At 49.0% G+C, this 12,743-nt stretch overlaps 1 protein-coding gene across 1 annotated transcript; it reads right to left on the bottom strand.

The window, feature by feature from the left end:
• Positions 1–7,898: 7,898 nt before the first annotated feature.
• On the bottom strand, positions 7,899–8,711 carry LOC116969225 (zinc finger protein 239-like; the record flags this gene model as incomplete). The annotated part of the gene is made up of 1 exon (XM_033016123.1): positions 7,899–8,711. A coding segment is annotated over one exon (813 nt), but the record flags the coding sequence as incomplete, so codon positions are not given.
• Between the last annotated feature and the right edge of the window lie 4,032 nt (positions 8,712–12,743).

Genomic DNA, 12,743 nt, shown 5'->3' with positions numbered 1-12,743 from the left:
GAGGGGGTAGAGAGGAGGTGTAGAGAGGTGGGAGAGAGGGGGAAGAGAGGAGGGGGAGAGGAGAGATAGCGGGGAGGGGGAGAGAAGAAGGAGAGAGGAGGGGAGAGAAAGGAGGGGGAGAGAGGGGAGAGAGAGGAGGGGGAGAGAGTAGGGAGAGAAAGGTGGGCGAGGAGGAGGGGGCGGCGGGGGGAAGCGGCAGGGAAGAGCGGGGAGCAGCGGGGAAAAGCGGGGGCAACGGGGAAGAGCGGGGGAAGCGAGGAAGAGCGGGGGCAGCGGGGAAGAGCGGGGGCAACGGGGAAGAGCGGGGGCAGCGGGGTAGAGCGGGGGCAACGGGGAAGAGCGGGGGCAGCGGGGAGGAACAGGGGGCAGCGGGGAAGAGCGGGGAGCAGCGGGGAAGAGCGGGGGCAGCGGGGAGGAACAGGGGGCAGCGGGGAAGAGCGGGGGGCAGCGGGGGCAGCGGGGAAGAGCGGGGGGCAGCGGGCATCGGGGGAAGTGGGTGTGTGTGACGTCACTCGCAGTGGGTGGAACACAGCGCAGGTCGCGCGCAGCAGATCCATTGTGACGTCATCATCGAGACCATTGCGTTTATTTTCAAAGCTTTCTCGGATTTGTGAACATTTTCATAAATAACTCGAGAAATAAAGCACGAATTTTTCAGATAAGGCTGTTTTGGACCAGGAGGAAAATCTCTACTGGAATATGTAACATTTTTACCGTTAGCACATCGTTTTTTCGATAAGATATGATTACAGACAAACATCACATACACATATAATAATAATAATAATAATAATAATAATAATAATAATAATAATAATAATAATAATAATAATAATAATAATAATAATAATAATAATAATAATAATAATAATAATAATAATAATAATAATAATAATATATTATTGTCATTGCACAGCAGTGCAACGAGATTTAGTACGCAGCTTCCAACCAATGTCAAAAAAATAAAATAAATAAATAAACTGTGCGACGTGACCATCTGAGGGAGACAGTCCAGGGGTGTGAGGGGCACTCAGCAGGGCCGGTTCAGAGCTGCTATAGCTCTGGGAATGAAGCTGTTTCTGAGTCTGGAGGATCGGACGTAGACGGCCTTGTAACATCTGCCGGAGGGAAGTAGTTCGAACAGTCCGTTACAGGGGTGTGATGAGTCTTTATGGATGCTGACGTCCTTCCTGAGGCACCGTGTGTGGTAGATGCCCTCCAAGGCTGTTAGCTGTGTCCCAATAATCCTCTGCGCTCTGTGGACGACGCGCTGAAGAGCTCTCCTCTCCGCCTCCGAGCAGCTGAGATACCACACAGAGATGCCATACGTTAATATGCTCTCTGTGGTGCCGCGGTAGAAGGTTGTCAGCATCTGTTGGGGCAGACCAGTCTTTTTTAATGTTCTCAGGAAGAACAGTCGTTGCTGTGCCTTCTTGACCAACGCAGCGGTGTTGGTGGACCATATGAGGTAGTCTGAAATGTGAGTGCCCAGAAACCTAAAGCTGGACACTCTCTCCACACTGTCCCCGTTGATAAAGATTGGATTGTATTCTCCATTATGGGACCTCCTGAAATTGCTAATCTGCTCCTTGGTCTTGGAGGTGTTTAGGGACAAGTTGTTACGTGCGCACCAGTCCGCCAGGTTCTGCACCTTCGCTCTGTAGTGTGTTTCATCACCGTTGGTGATCAGCCCAATCACTGTTGTGTCGTCTGCAAACTTGACAATGCATATCGAATGCAGCAGCACAGTCATGTGTGAAAAGGGAGTAGAGCATGAGGCTCAGTACACAGCCCTGTGGTGTGCCGGTACTCAGGGTGATAGTGGAGGACAGGTGCGGGCCCTCTGCCTGCGGTCACTCCGTCAAGAAATTCAGGATCCAGTCGCATATCGACGAACTGAGGCCTAGCTGGTGGAGTTTGGTGGTGAGCTTGGTGGGGATGACCGTGTTGAAGGCAGAGCTGTGTTCTCTGAAAAGCATCCTCATGTACGTGCCCTGTCTTTCCATGCGAGTCAGGTCAGTGTGAAGAGCCAGAGATGTCCCTTTCAGAATGGGTCCCTTTCAGAATGGCAGGCAGTGACTAGTGGGGTACCGCAAGGCTTGATCCTGGGACCGCAGCTATTTACAATTTACATTAATGATTTAGATGAAGTAATAACAAGGAACATTGGCAAATTTGCAGATGACATAAAGCTGGGTGATTGTTTGAACTGTGAGGAGGATGCTATGAGAATGCAGGGTGACTTGCACAGGTTGGGTGAGTGGGTAGATGCATGGCAGATGAAGTTTAATGTGAATAAAAATGAGGCTATCCACTTTAATTACAATAACAGGAAGGCAGATTATTACCTGAATGGTGTCAAAGGAAAAGGGGAAGTACAACAGGATCTGGTGGTCCTTGTTCATCAGTGAATGAAAGTAAGCATGCAGGTACAGCAGGCAGTGAAGAAATCAAATGGCATGTTGGCCTTCATAACAAGAGGAGCTAAGTTGAGAAGCAAATAGGTCCTTCTGCAGTTGTACAGGGCCCTTGTGAGAGCACACATGGAGTATTGTGTGCAGTTTTTGGTCCCCTAATTTGAGGAAAGTCATTCTTGTTATTGTGGGAGTGCATCATAGGTTCACAAGGTTAATTCCCGGGATAGCGAGACTGTCATATGCTGTGAGAATGGAACGGCTGGGCTTGTACACTCTGGAGTTTAGAAGGATGAGAGAGGATCTTATTGAAACATATAGGATTGTTAAGGGTTTGTAAGTCAAAGATAAATGGAGGTTTGGCTTTGCCAAATTTCTTGTTTTATTTCTGGGCAGTCCATATTAAAAACATGAATTTCTAGCTGGAAGAAATGAATCAACAACCAGATTGGTTAAGGATGGAAAAGGAAGACTGTGTACCTTTTGAAATTGGTCCGATCATATTTGCTCCCACAAAACTGCACAAAAAACCTATAAGGAAAATCCCATAATACATAGTGGAATACGAATTTGGAAACAATTTTTAAACAGTTTTAAAATTGAATAATATAACACTATGCTTTCCCATTGTAAATAATCCTTTATTCAAGCCATCCATTTTGGATAAGGGTTTCACACAATGGAAAAATTATGGAATTAAAACGATTGGACATCTTTATGGGAAATCTTTATCTTTCATTTCAAGAGTTACAACAGAATCATGGACTGCACTCAAATAATTTCTTCAGATATCTACAAATTAGAGATTATGTTAAATCTAATACACAAGTCTACAGGACTAGCGAACCAGAAATCCTTGATGAATGTTTGAACAAGCATCCAAACACTGAAAAATTAATAGCTTATATTCATAACACCCTCCTAAACAACGAGGTACAACCGACGGAACCATATAGACACACATGGGAAAATTAATTATGTCACCCTATAACGAAAGATGTGTGGGACGAAAGTTTACAAAATATGCATCAATGTTCGTTAGATGCCAGACATACTTTAATACAATTTAAAATCTTACATAGATTACACTACTCCAAAATAAAACTAAATAGAATCTTCCCACAAATCTCTCCTATTTGTGATAAATGTCTACATCTAGAGGCTAATTTAACACATACGTTTGCAAATTGTGTAAAAATTAAGGATTTCTGGACTGATATTTTTGAAATAATTTCAGAAGTTATTAATACAAAACTGGATCCAAACTCAAAATTAATAATACTTGGAATATCAGTGCAAAGTTTAACACTCACAACAAGCCAAATAAATTTCCTCGACTACAGTATAATAACTGGGAAAAAATATTAAAATTTTGGAAAGGCCCTGCAACCCCCACAATTAAAATGTGGATTGTGGAAATGTCGGAGACCCTATATCAAGAAAGAAATAGACTTGTCTTAATGGACAACCAAGAACTTTTTGATAAAATATGGGCTCCATTCATTAATTATCTGACGGGGTAGATTGGCCCGGCACGAAAACCCAACTGAAACTTGAACTCAGGATTAGATGAAAAGTCATACTTTATAATCGACGAACCTATCTCCAATGACGTATTATAAGTAATCCATTCCACCTTTTTTGTTTTTTTGATATTTGTAACTTTTATTCCCCCTTTCTCTCTTTTTCTATATTAAAAAAAACACTTGAAGCAGAAGTAATCGACAATTGAAAATTTTAATAATGTATGGCTGATGTATATGAAAAGTATTTTTACTATAATATGTAACTATACTCTATAGTATGTCTACTTCTAATAAAAATATAATAAAAATATAAAAAAGAAGGATGAGAAGGTATGCTATTGAAACACAAAAGATTATTAAGGGTTTGTACACGCAAGAGGCAGGAAACATGTTCCCGATATTGCGGGACTCCAGAACCAGGGGCCACAGTTTCAGAATAAGGGTTAGAACGGGTATGAAGACACACTTTTTCACACAGAGAATGGCGAGTCTGTGGAATTCTCTGCCTCAGAAGGCGATTCTCTGGATACTTTCAGGAGAGAGCTAGATAGGGCTCTTAAGGGAGTCAAGGGATTTGGGGTGAGGGCAGGAACGGGAAAATTGCGGTGCTGGCTCAAAGGGCCGAATGGCCTACTCCTGCATCTTTTGTCTATTGAGGATCCCTGTGGGAGGAGGGGGAGCATTAGGTCCCAGTGCAGGCAGATCACGTGGTGTGAGAGTCTGCAGTGTGGAGACTCCAGGTCTGGTCGAGGCCCGCGGGGAGTGGAATGGCACGCGGGCGAAGTGTTGCAAGTGCCGGTCAGCGGATGAATGGGAAGGCAGCGAGGATCGGCGGCCCCAGCGAGGCAGCAAAGGCGGCAACGACCACGGGTGAGGTCATGCGGGAAGGTCCATGACAGCGGCATCCTCGGTGGTCCAGGTCCGAGATCGGTTAGGAAGGCGGTGAGTTTTGGTGCTGCTCCTCGTGGCAGCAATGGCGTCGCGGGGTTGTCAGTGCCACCTGTCCCTTACTCCCCCAAGCTGGCTCCCTCCGATTCCCACAAGCTGGCTCCCTCCGATTCCCACAAGCTGGCCACCTCCCAACCCCCTTACTCCCCAAGCTGGCCACCTCCCATCCCCCTTACTCTCCCAAGCTGGCTACCGCCCATCCCCCTTACTCCCCCAAGCTGGCCACCTCCCATCCCCCTTACTCCCCCAAGCTGGCTCCCTCCGATTCCCCTTACTTCCCCAAGCTGGCCACCTCCCAACCCCCTTACTCCCCCAAACTGGCTCCCTCCCATCCCCCTTACTCCCCCAAGCTGGCCACCTCCCATCCCCCTTACTCCCCCAAGCTGGCCACCTCTCATCCCCCTTACTCCCCCAAGCAGGCCACCTCCCACCCCCCTTACTCCCCCAAGCTGGCTCCCTCCCATTCCCCTTACTCCCCCAAGCTGGCTCCCTCCCAAACCCCTTACTCCCCCAAGCTGGCCACCTCCCATTCCCCTTATTCCCCCAAGCTGGGCACCTCCCATCCCCTTACTCCCCCAACCAGGCTACCGCCCATCCCCCTTACCCACCCAAGTTGGCCACCGCCCGTTCCCCTTGCACCTCCCCCCCAAGCCCTCCCATCCCTTACTCCCCCAAGCAGGCTCCCACCACACTGTCACGGGCTATGTGTCGGCAGCGCACACACACACGGGGACGGGTGGAGCTGGGCCGCGGCTCCGGGCAGCGGACACACGGGGCCATAAACCCGGTAACGTTCCTGTCAACTGCAGAAGAGTTGGGGACAGTCTGGTCCGTCCACCCACCCAGAGTCACTGACCGTGCTGCGCCAGCATGAGGACCCCCCTACCAGGGTGATTCACCCCCACCCGCACAGCGGAGTGATTTACTCCCGCGACCCACACATGGGGTGATTGAACCCCCCCACATGGGGTGAATCACCCGGGTGCCGGGCTGTCTGTAGCCCCGCCGCCGCGTTTCAGCTGCCAAACACCAAACGATGTTGCCAAGTACAGGAACTGTCTTTGATGTAGTGGGGAGGTGTGCGACTGCCCTACGGCTACAGATATGCATGGAGGCGAGAATAATTTCTTATAATTTCTGGAGATGGTTGGCATTTTCTTTCGTTATTGATAGCACAACCTGAATTATGAATTCCAAAGAGCACAGTTGTCAAAGTTCGTCTCTGAAAGAAAGCAGACAGCAACAAAATTGTTAAAGGTAAACCAAAGCAATCTTTTAATCAATCTGCCAGACGGGAGTGGCGAGATCTACAAAGAGTACACACGTTGCTCCGTGCTTCACGGGCTCCACTCAAAAAACAAAGGAAATTTAGAGTAATGATACATTTTCTTATCAAGAAAACACCTTCTAAATCTGAGTGAAAGATCCGTAGCCTAAGGGAAACAAGGGAGGCTGGACACATATATTTACAATTGTCAGCCTTATTCTCAAATCTTGGCACAGCTTCAGTACAGCTGCCCATTCCTGAAGGACAACTCGTTCACATTGAGGTCAGGATAAACTTGCTTCTTCAGACTGATGTGAAGGTGGGGGAGGCGGGAAGAAGAAAGGAAGAGGTGGAGCCAGTGGGCTGAGGGAGAGCTGGGAAGGGGAGGAGAAAGTAGGGTCTACCTGAAATTAGAAAAGTCAATGTTCATACCGCTGGGGTGCAAACTGCCCAAGTGAAATATGAGGTGCTGCTCCTCCAATTTATGGTGGACCTCACTCTGGCCATGGAGGAGGCTGAGGACAGAAAGATCGGATTCGCAATGGGAGGGGGAGTTCAAGTGCTGATCCACCGGGAGATCAGGTTGGTTATTGCGAACCGAGGTGTTCGGCGTGTGTGCGTGAGTGTGAGAGAAAGTGTGTGATAGCGTGTGAGAGAGAGAGAATGTGCATGTGTTGAGGAGAGAGGGAGTGTGTTTGAGAGAGGGAGGGACTGTGTGTGTGTGTGTGTGTGAGAGAGAGAGAGACAGAGGGGGGCGTGTTGTTAGTGTGAGATAGAGGGAGTGTTTTTTGTGTGTGAGAGAGCGGGACTGTGTGTGTGAGAGACAGGGAGCGAGAGAGGGAGTGTGCTAGAGAGACTGAGCGAGTAAGGGAGTGTGTGAGCGAGAGGAAGGCGGCACGAGAGGGTGGAATGGAGAGAATTTGTGTACGAGTGGGGGAGAGTGGAAGAAGAGGAGAGAGAGGAATGTATCTGTGCAGCTTTATGGGACATTGGTCAGGTAGCATTTGGAGTATTGCATACATTTCTGGTCACTCCATTACAGGACTGATGTGGAAGCTTTGGGGAAGGTGCAGAGATAGTTAACCAGAATGGTTTATAAACAAGGAACTGCAGATGCTGGTTTACAAAAAAGGACACAAAATGCTGGAGTAGCTCAGCGGGACAGGCAGCATCTCTGGAGAGATGGAATTGGTGACTGAAGAAACGATCCGAAATGTTACCCATTCCTTCCAGTATTTTGTGTCTACCTAAACAGCGCCTATATATCCACGTGGCGGTGTGCCAGCAGGCTGGAGGAGCGGGCAAAGGCTTTGCCATAGAGCGGGCAGGTGAAGGGGTGCTGGCCCGGTGTGGCCTCACCGGTGGACCAGAAGGTGGTCAAGGCGGGTGAAATCCTTACCACAGGACGGGCAGTGGAAGGGACGCTCACCGCTGTGGGTACGCCGGTGCTGCCATAGGGTCGACATGCGGGTGAAACCCTTGCCACAATCAGCGCACACATATGCTCTCTCTCCGGTGTGTATCCGCTGGTGTTCCCGCAGCCCCCGTGTTCTCTTGTCACAGTGGGAGCAGCTGCTCGCCGGCGTGGGTCCGCCGGTGCTGCCGCAACCCCCGTGAACTGTCAAACGACTCACCACAGTACGGGCAGTCGTAGGGCGGGCCACTGGTGTGCACACGCTGGTGAGACAGGGCGTGGGAAGCCATGGCAAAGCGCTTTCCACACACCGGGCTGGGGACGGGACGGTCGCCGGCGTGCACCTGCTGGTGGGACAGCAGCTTCGAGGAGCGGGTGAAGCCCTTGCCGCACTGGGCGCAGGTGAAGGGACGCTCGCCGGTGTGGGTGCGCTGGTGCACCAGCAGGTGACTAGACTGGGTGAAGCTCTTGCCACACTGGGCGCAGGTGTAGGGGCGCTCGCCGGTGTGGGTTCGCTGGTGCCTCAGCAAGTTGCTGGGGTGGGTGAAGCCCTTGCCGCACTGGGCGCAGGTGAAGGGGTGCTCGCCGGTGTGGGTGCGCTGATGCAGCACCAGGTTGCTGGATTGGGTGAAGCCCTTGCCGCACTGGGCGCAGGTGTAGGGGCGCTCGCCAGTGTGGGTACGCTGGTGCCTCAGCAAGTTGCTGGGGTGGGTGAAGCCCTTACCGCACTGGGCGCAGGTGTAGGGGCGCTCGCCAGTGTGGGTGTGCTGGTGCACCAGCAGGCCGCTGGACTGGGTGAAGCCCTTGCCGCATTCGCTGCATGTGTAGGGGCGTTCCCCGGTGTGCACGCGCCTGTGCACCTTCAGTTCCTTGGACGACTTGAAGCCTTTGCCGCAGTCGGAGCAGGTGAAGGGCCGCTCACTGCTGTGCACCCGCTGGTGCTCCCGCAGCCCCGACAACTGGGTAAAGCTCTCGCCGCATGTGGAGCAGCAATAGGGCTTCTCGCCCGTGTGCACCCGCCGGTGGGCCTTCAGCACATCCGCCCTCTTGAAGCTCTTGCCGCACTCTATGCAGTTGAAGGGGCGTTCTCCCGTGTGCACCAGCCGGTGGGTCTCCAGCTTGCTAGGGCTCTGCCAGGCCTTGCCACATACGTCGCACTCATAACGCTTGTTGTGCCCCGTCATGTTGTCCTCCATCGAAGATCAGCCCTTGAAGCCCGGCCCGCACACCGAGCAGATGGGGGGCTCACCGGCACCCTGGCCGCCCTCAATGGCCGCTCACGTTCCTGTCTCTCCGTCCACATCAACGGCTCCTAAACCCTGCGGGAGGGGAACACTGAGGGTCAACAAGCAGGCAAACAGGACATTCCTAGCACATATTGGGTGCGTTTATGGCGGGGGAAACCATTATATAATTCTGCGCTGCACACTGGCGCAGCGGTACAGTTGTAAATTAATTGGCCTCCACAAAATAGCTAAATTGTCCCCAATGTGCGTAGGATAGTGCTAGTGTACGGGGTGATCGCTGGTCGGCGCGGACCCCATGGGCCGAAAGACCTGTTGTTTCCGCGCTGCATCTCTAAACTGATCTAAACCAAAGAAGGGTGTCAACCCAAAACGCCACCCATTCCTCTCTCCACAGATGCTGCCTGACCTGCTGAGTTACTCCAGCACTTTGTGTCTATCTTCTCCACAGATGCTGCCTGACCCGCTGAGTTACTCCAGCACTTTGTCATAGAGTCATGGAGTGATACAGTGTTGGAAAGAGGACCTTCGGCCCAACTCGTACCCGCACTCCTAGATCCCGCGGCTCTACACATTCCGCAAGGCTCAGAGTTCGGAGTCCTAATGAGACCACACCTGGAGTATTGTGTGCAGTTTTGGTCACCTAATTTGAGGAAGGACATTCTTGCTATTGAGGGAGAGCAGCGTAGGTTCACCAGGTTAATTCCCGGGGTGTGTGGGACTGTCATAAGCTGAGAGAATGGAGAGGCTGGGCTTGTACACTCTGGAGTTTAGAAGGATGAGATGGGATCCTATTGAACCATATAAGATTGTTAAGGGTTTGGACACGCTAGAGGCAGGAAACATGTTCCCGATGTTGGGGGAGTCCAGAACCGGGGGCCACACAGTTTAAGAATAAGGGGTAAGCCATTTAGAACAGAGACATGGAAACACTTTTTCACACAGAGTTGTGAGTTTGTGGACCTCTCTGCCTCAGAGGCCGGTTCTGTGGATACTTTCAAGAGAGAGCTAGATAGGGCTCTTAAAGATCGTGGAGTCAAGGGATATGGGGAGAAGGCAGGAACGGGGAACTGATTGGGGATGATCAACCATGATCACATTGAATGGCGGTGCTGGCTCAAAGGGCCGAATGGCCTATACTTGCACCTATTGTCCTTTGTCTATTGCCCCAGCGACCCGCCATTCACAGTGAAGACCCTGCCCTGGTTTGACTTCCTAAACTGCAACACCCTCCCCACCCCCAAACAATGTGACCTCCTCCCTGTGGCTCCCTGCCCCTTACCCCTGCCGCCTCCTGCCCCTTACCGCTCTTTGCTCCCTCCCCCTCCTCCCCACCCCCAAAGAATGTGAACCCCCACCAGGCTCCCTGCACATTATTTTCTTCCACACAATGTGTTTTCCTTCAGATTTGGATAATTGTAAGTTTACCTCTATGTTCTCTTTTTTAACGGCCTCTTTTGCTAATTTATCCACTTTTTCATTTCCTAGCACACCAATGTGTGCTGGGACCCACAACAAAGTCACGTCACTGCCCTTCCTTGTTACTTGGCTTAATAGTAGTAGAATTTCATACACTAGGTCAGGCCGCCTATGGGATGCACCAGACCCAATACTCTGGATTGCAGACAATGAGTCGCTACATATTAATACTTTGAATGGTTGCACCTGTTCTATCCACCGAACTGCCATCAAAATAGCGTACAGTTCCACTGTATACACTGCCAAATAGTTATTTGTTCTTTTGCAAATCTCAACATTCATCCCTTGCACTACCACAGCTGCCCCTGTTGTTTCAGCTACTGGGTCCTTTGATCCATCTGTGAAGATTAAGAGGTGTTCCCTGTATCTATTATATATATGGTTATGGTATTCTGTTTTTAAGTCCGAATTTTTTTCCCTCCTTTTTGCCTCCCATATCTCCAGATCAACTTTTGGGATGTTCAGTAACCATATTGGGACAGATGGCCACAATACTGCAGGGCAGAACTCTTTGTCCTCTACTTCCATGTCCCTTGCCACACCTCCTCCAACCCAGCCGAAGCTTCCAGACTGAGCCACCCCTCTCTCCCAGCACTCCTGTACTACCTGTTTTGTTGGGTGGTTCTCTCCATGACCCTTAAGGCTTAGCCAGTAATTAGCCATTAGTTGTCTGCGGCGCAGTCTCAACGGCATCTCCCCAGTTTCCACCTGTAGTGCACATACAGGTGACGTCCGCACACCTCCTATACAGATTCTTAGAGCTTCCGCTTGGACTTTGTCCAACTCGGACAACACTGACTTAGATGCTGATCCATAAGCTATACTGCCATACTCTAGTCTGGATCTGATCAGTGATACATAGATATGTTTAAGAGATAATATATCTGCTCCCCACTCTAAACCTGCTAAGCATCTCATTACATTGATGGCTTTTTTGCATTTTCCAATTATTTTTGTAATGTGGACCCTCCATGTTAATCTGGAGTCAAAATGGACTCCCAGGAAACGGAAATCTTTTACTCTTTCCAAATTGTTGCCGTATAGTTTTAACTGGACATCCTCTTTAATTTCCCTCCTTGTGAAAACCATTGTCTTTGTCTTCTCTATAGAGTTTGAAACCCCATTTCACTCCCCACTCTTCCACCTGGGCTATCCCTTGCTGCATTTTACCCACGATAAAATCTATATTCCTCCCCCTTCTCCATAGGCTGCCATCATCTGCAAAGAGCGATCGCCCCATCTCTGGTTGAATGTTTGCAAATATATCATTGATCATGATTGAGAATAGGATCGGGCTTATCGCACTTCCTTGGGGAGTTCCATTCTCGACTACACATTTACTAGAGATGTCTGACCCTATTTTAACTTGGATACTTCTACCGTTAAGAAAATCCATTATCCAGTTAAAAATATTTCCTCCTACTCCCATTAAATGCAGCTTTATTAGAAGACCTTCTCTCCACAACATATCATAAGCCTTCTCTACATCAAAAAATACAGTAACTACAGATTCTTTTTTAACTTGTGCTTTCCTTATATCATCTTCCAAGCACAGAACTGGATCATTAGTACCTCTCCCTTTTCTAAAGCCACTCTGATAATTAGCCACTATACCGTTTTCTTCCATTAGATGCATTAATCTTTCATTTACCATTCTTTCCATCAGTTTACACATGTGTGCTGTTAAAGCTATAGGTCTATAATTTACTGGATTACTTGCATCTTTCCCTGGTTTCCTAATAGGCGCAATGATTGCGTCCTTCCACCTCTCCGGTATTCGCCCTTCTTCCCACACCTTGTTATATAGTGCAAGTATATTTTGGAGTCCCTCCTCACTTAGATGCTTTATCATTATGTAGCAAATATCATCCTTCCCTGGGGCTGAGTTCTTACACTTGGCCAGAGCTCTCTTTAGCTCCCCCAAATTAAATGGAATATTGTACTTGTCCTCTGTGATACCTTTCCTTTGTAAGGCCTCAACATTTTCCTCTCTTGTTCTTTCCCTACCTCTTCTTCCTTCATCTGATAAGTTGTGGGAGCTGTGAACCCTACTAAAAGTGTTAACCATTATTTCTGCTTTGTCTTTATTTGAGACTACATTTTGATCTCCATTTGTTAGGATAGGATAACTCCACTCCCTTTTATCACCTTCCATTTTTTTTAATCATCCCCCATATCTCCCCTACCTGTGTTGTGTTTCCAATTGAATCACAATACTTCCTCCAATATGCTCTTTTTGTTTGTCTTATAGTCCTCCTTACAATTGCCTGAGCCTGTTTGTAATTAATCATGTGTTGGTAGTTATGAGTTCTTTTTAATAATCTGAATGCTCTGTTTCTATTCACCACTGCCTCTTTACATTTATTGTCCCACCATGGCACAGCTTTCCTTTTCCTTTTTGATCTTCCTTTACTTTTAGGTATGGAAACTAATGCTGCTCTTTTGATACCC

The sequence above is a fragment of the Amblyraja radiata genome, unplaced genomic scaffold, assembly GCF_010909765.2.
Source record: "Amblyraja radiata isolate CabotCenter1 unplaced genomic scaffold, sAmbRad1.1.pri S129, whole genome shotgun sequence".
Taxonomy (NCBI): domain Eukaryota; kingdom Metazoa; phylum Chordata; class Chondrichthyes; order Rajiformes; family Rajidae; genus Amblyraja; species Amblyraja radiata.
This window is presented reverse-complemented; position numbering and strand designations above follow the sequence as displayed.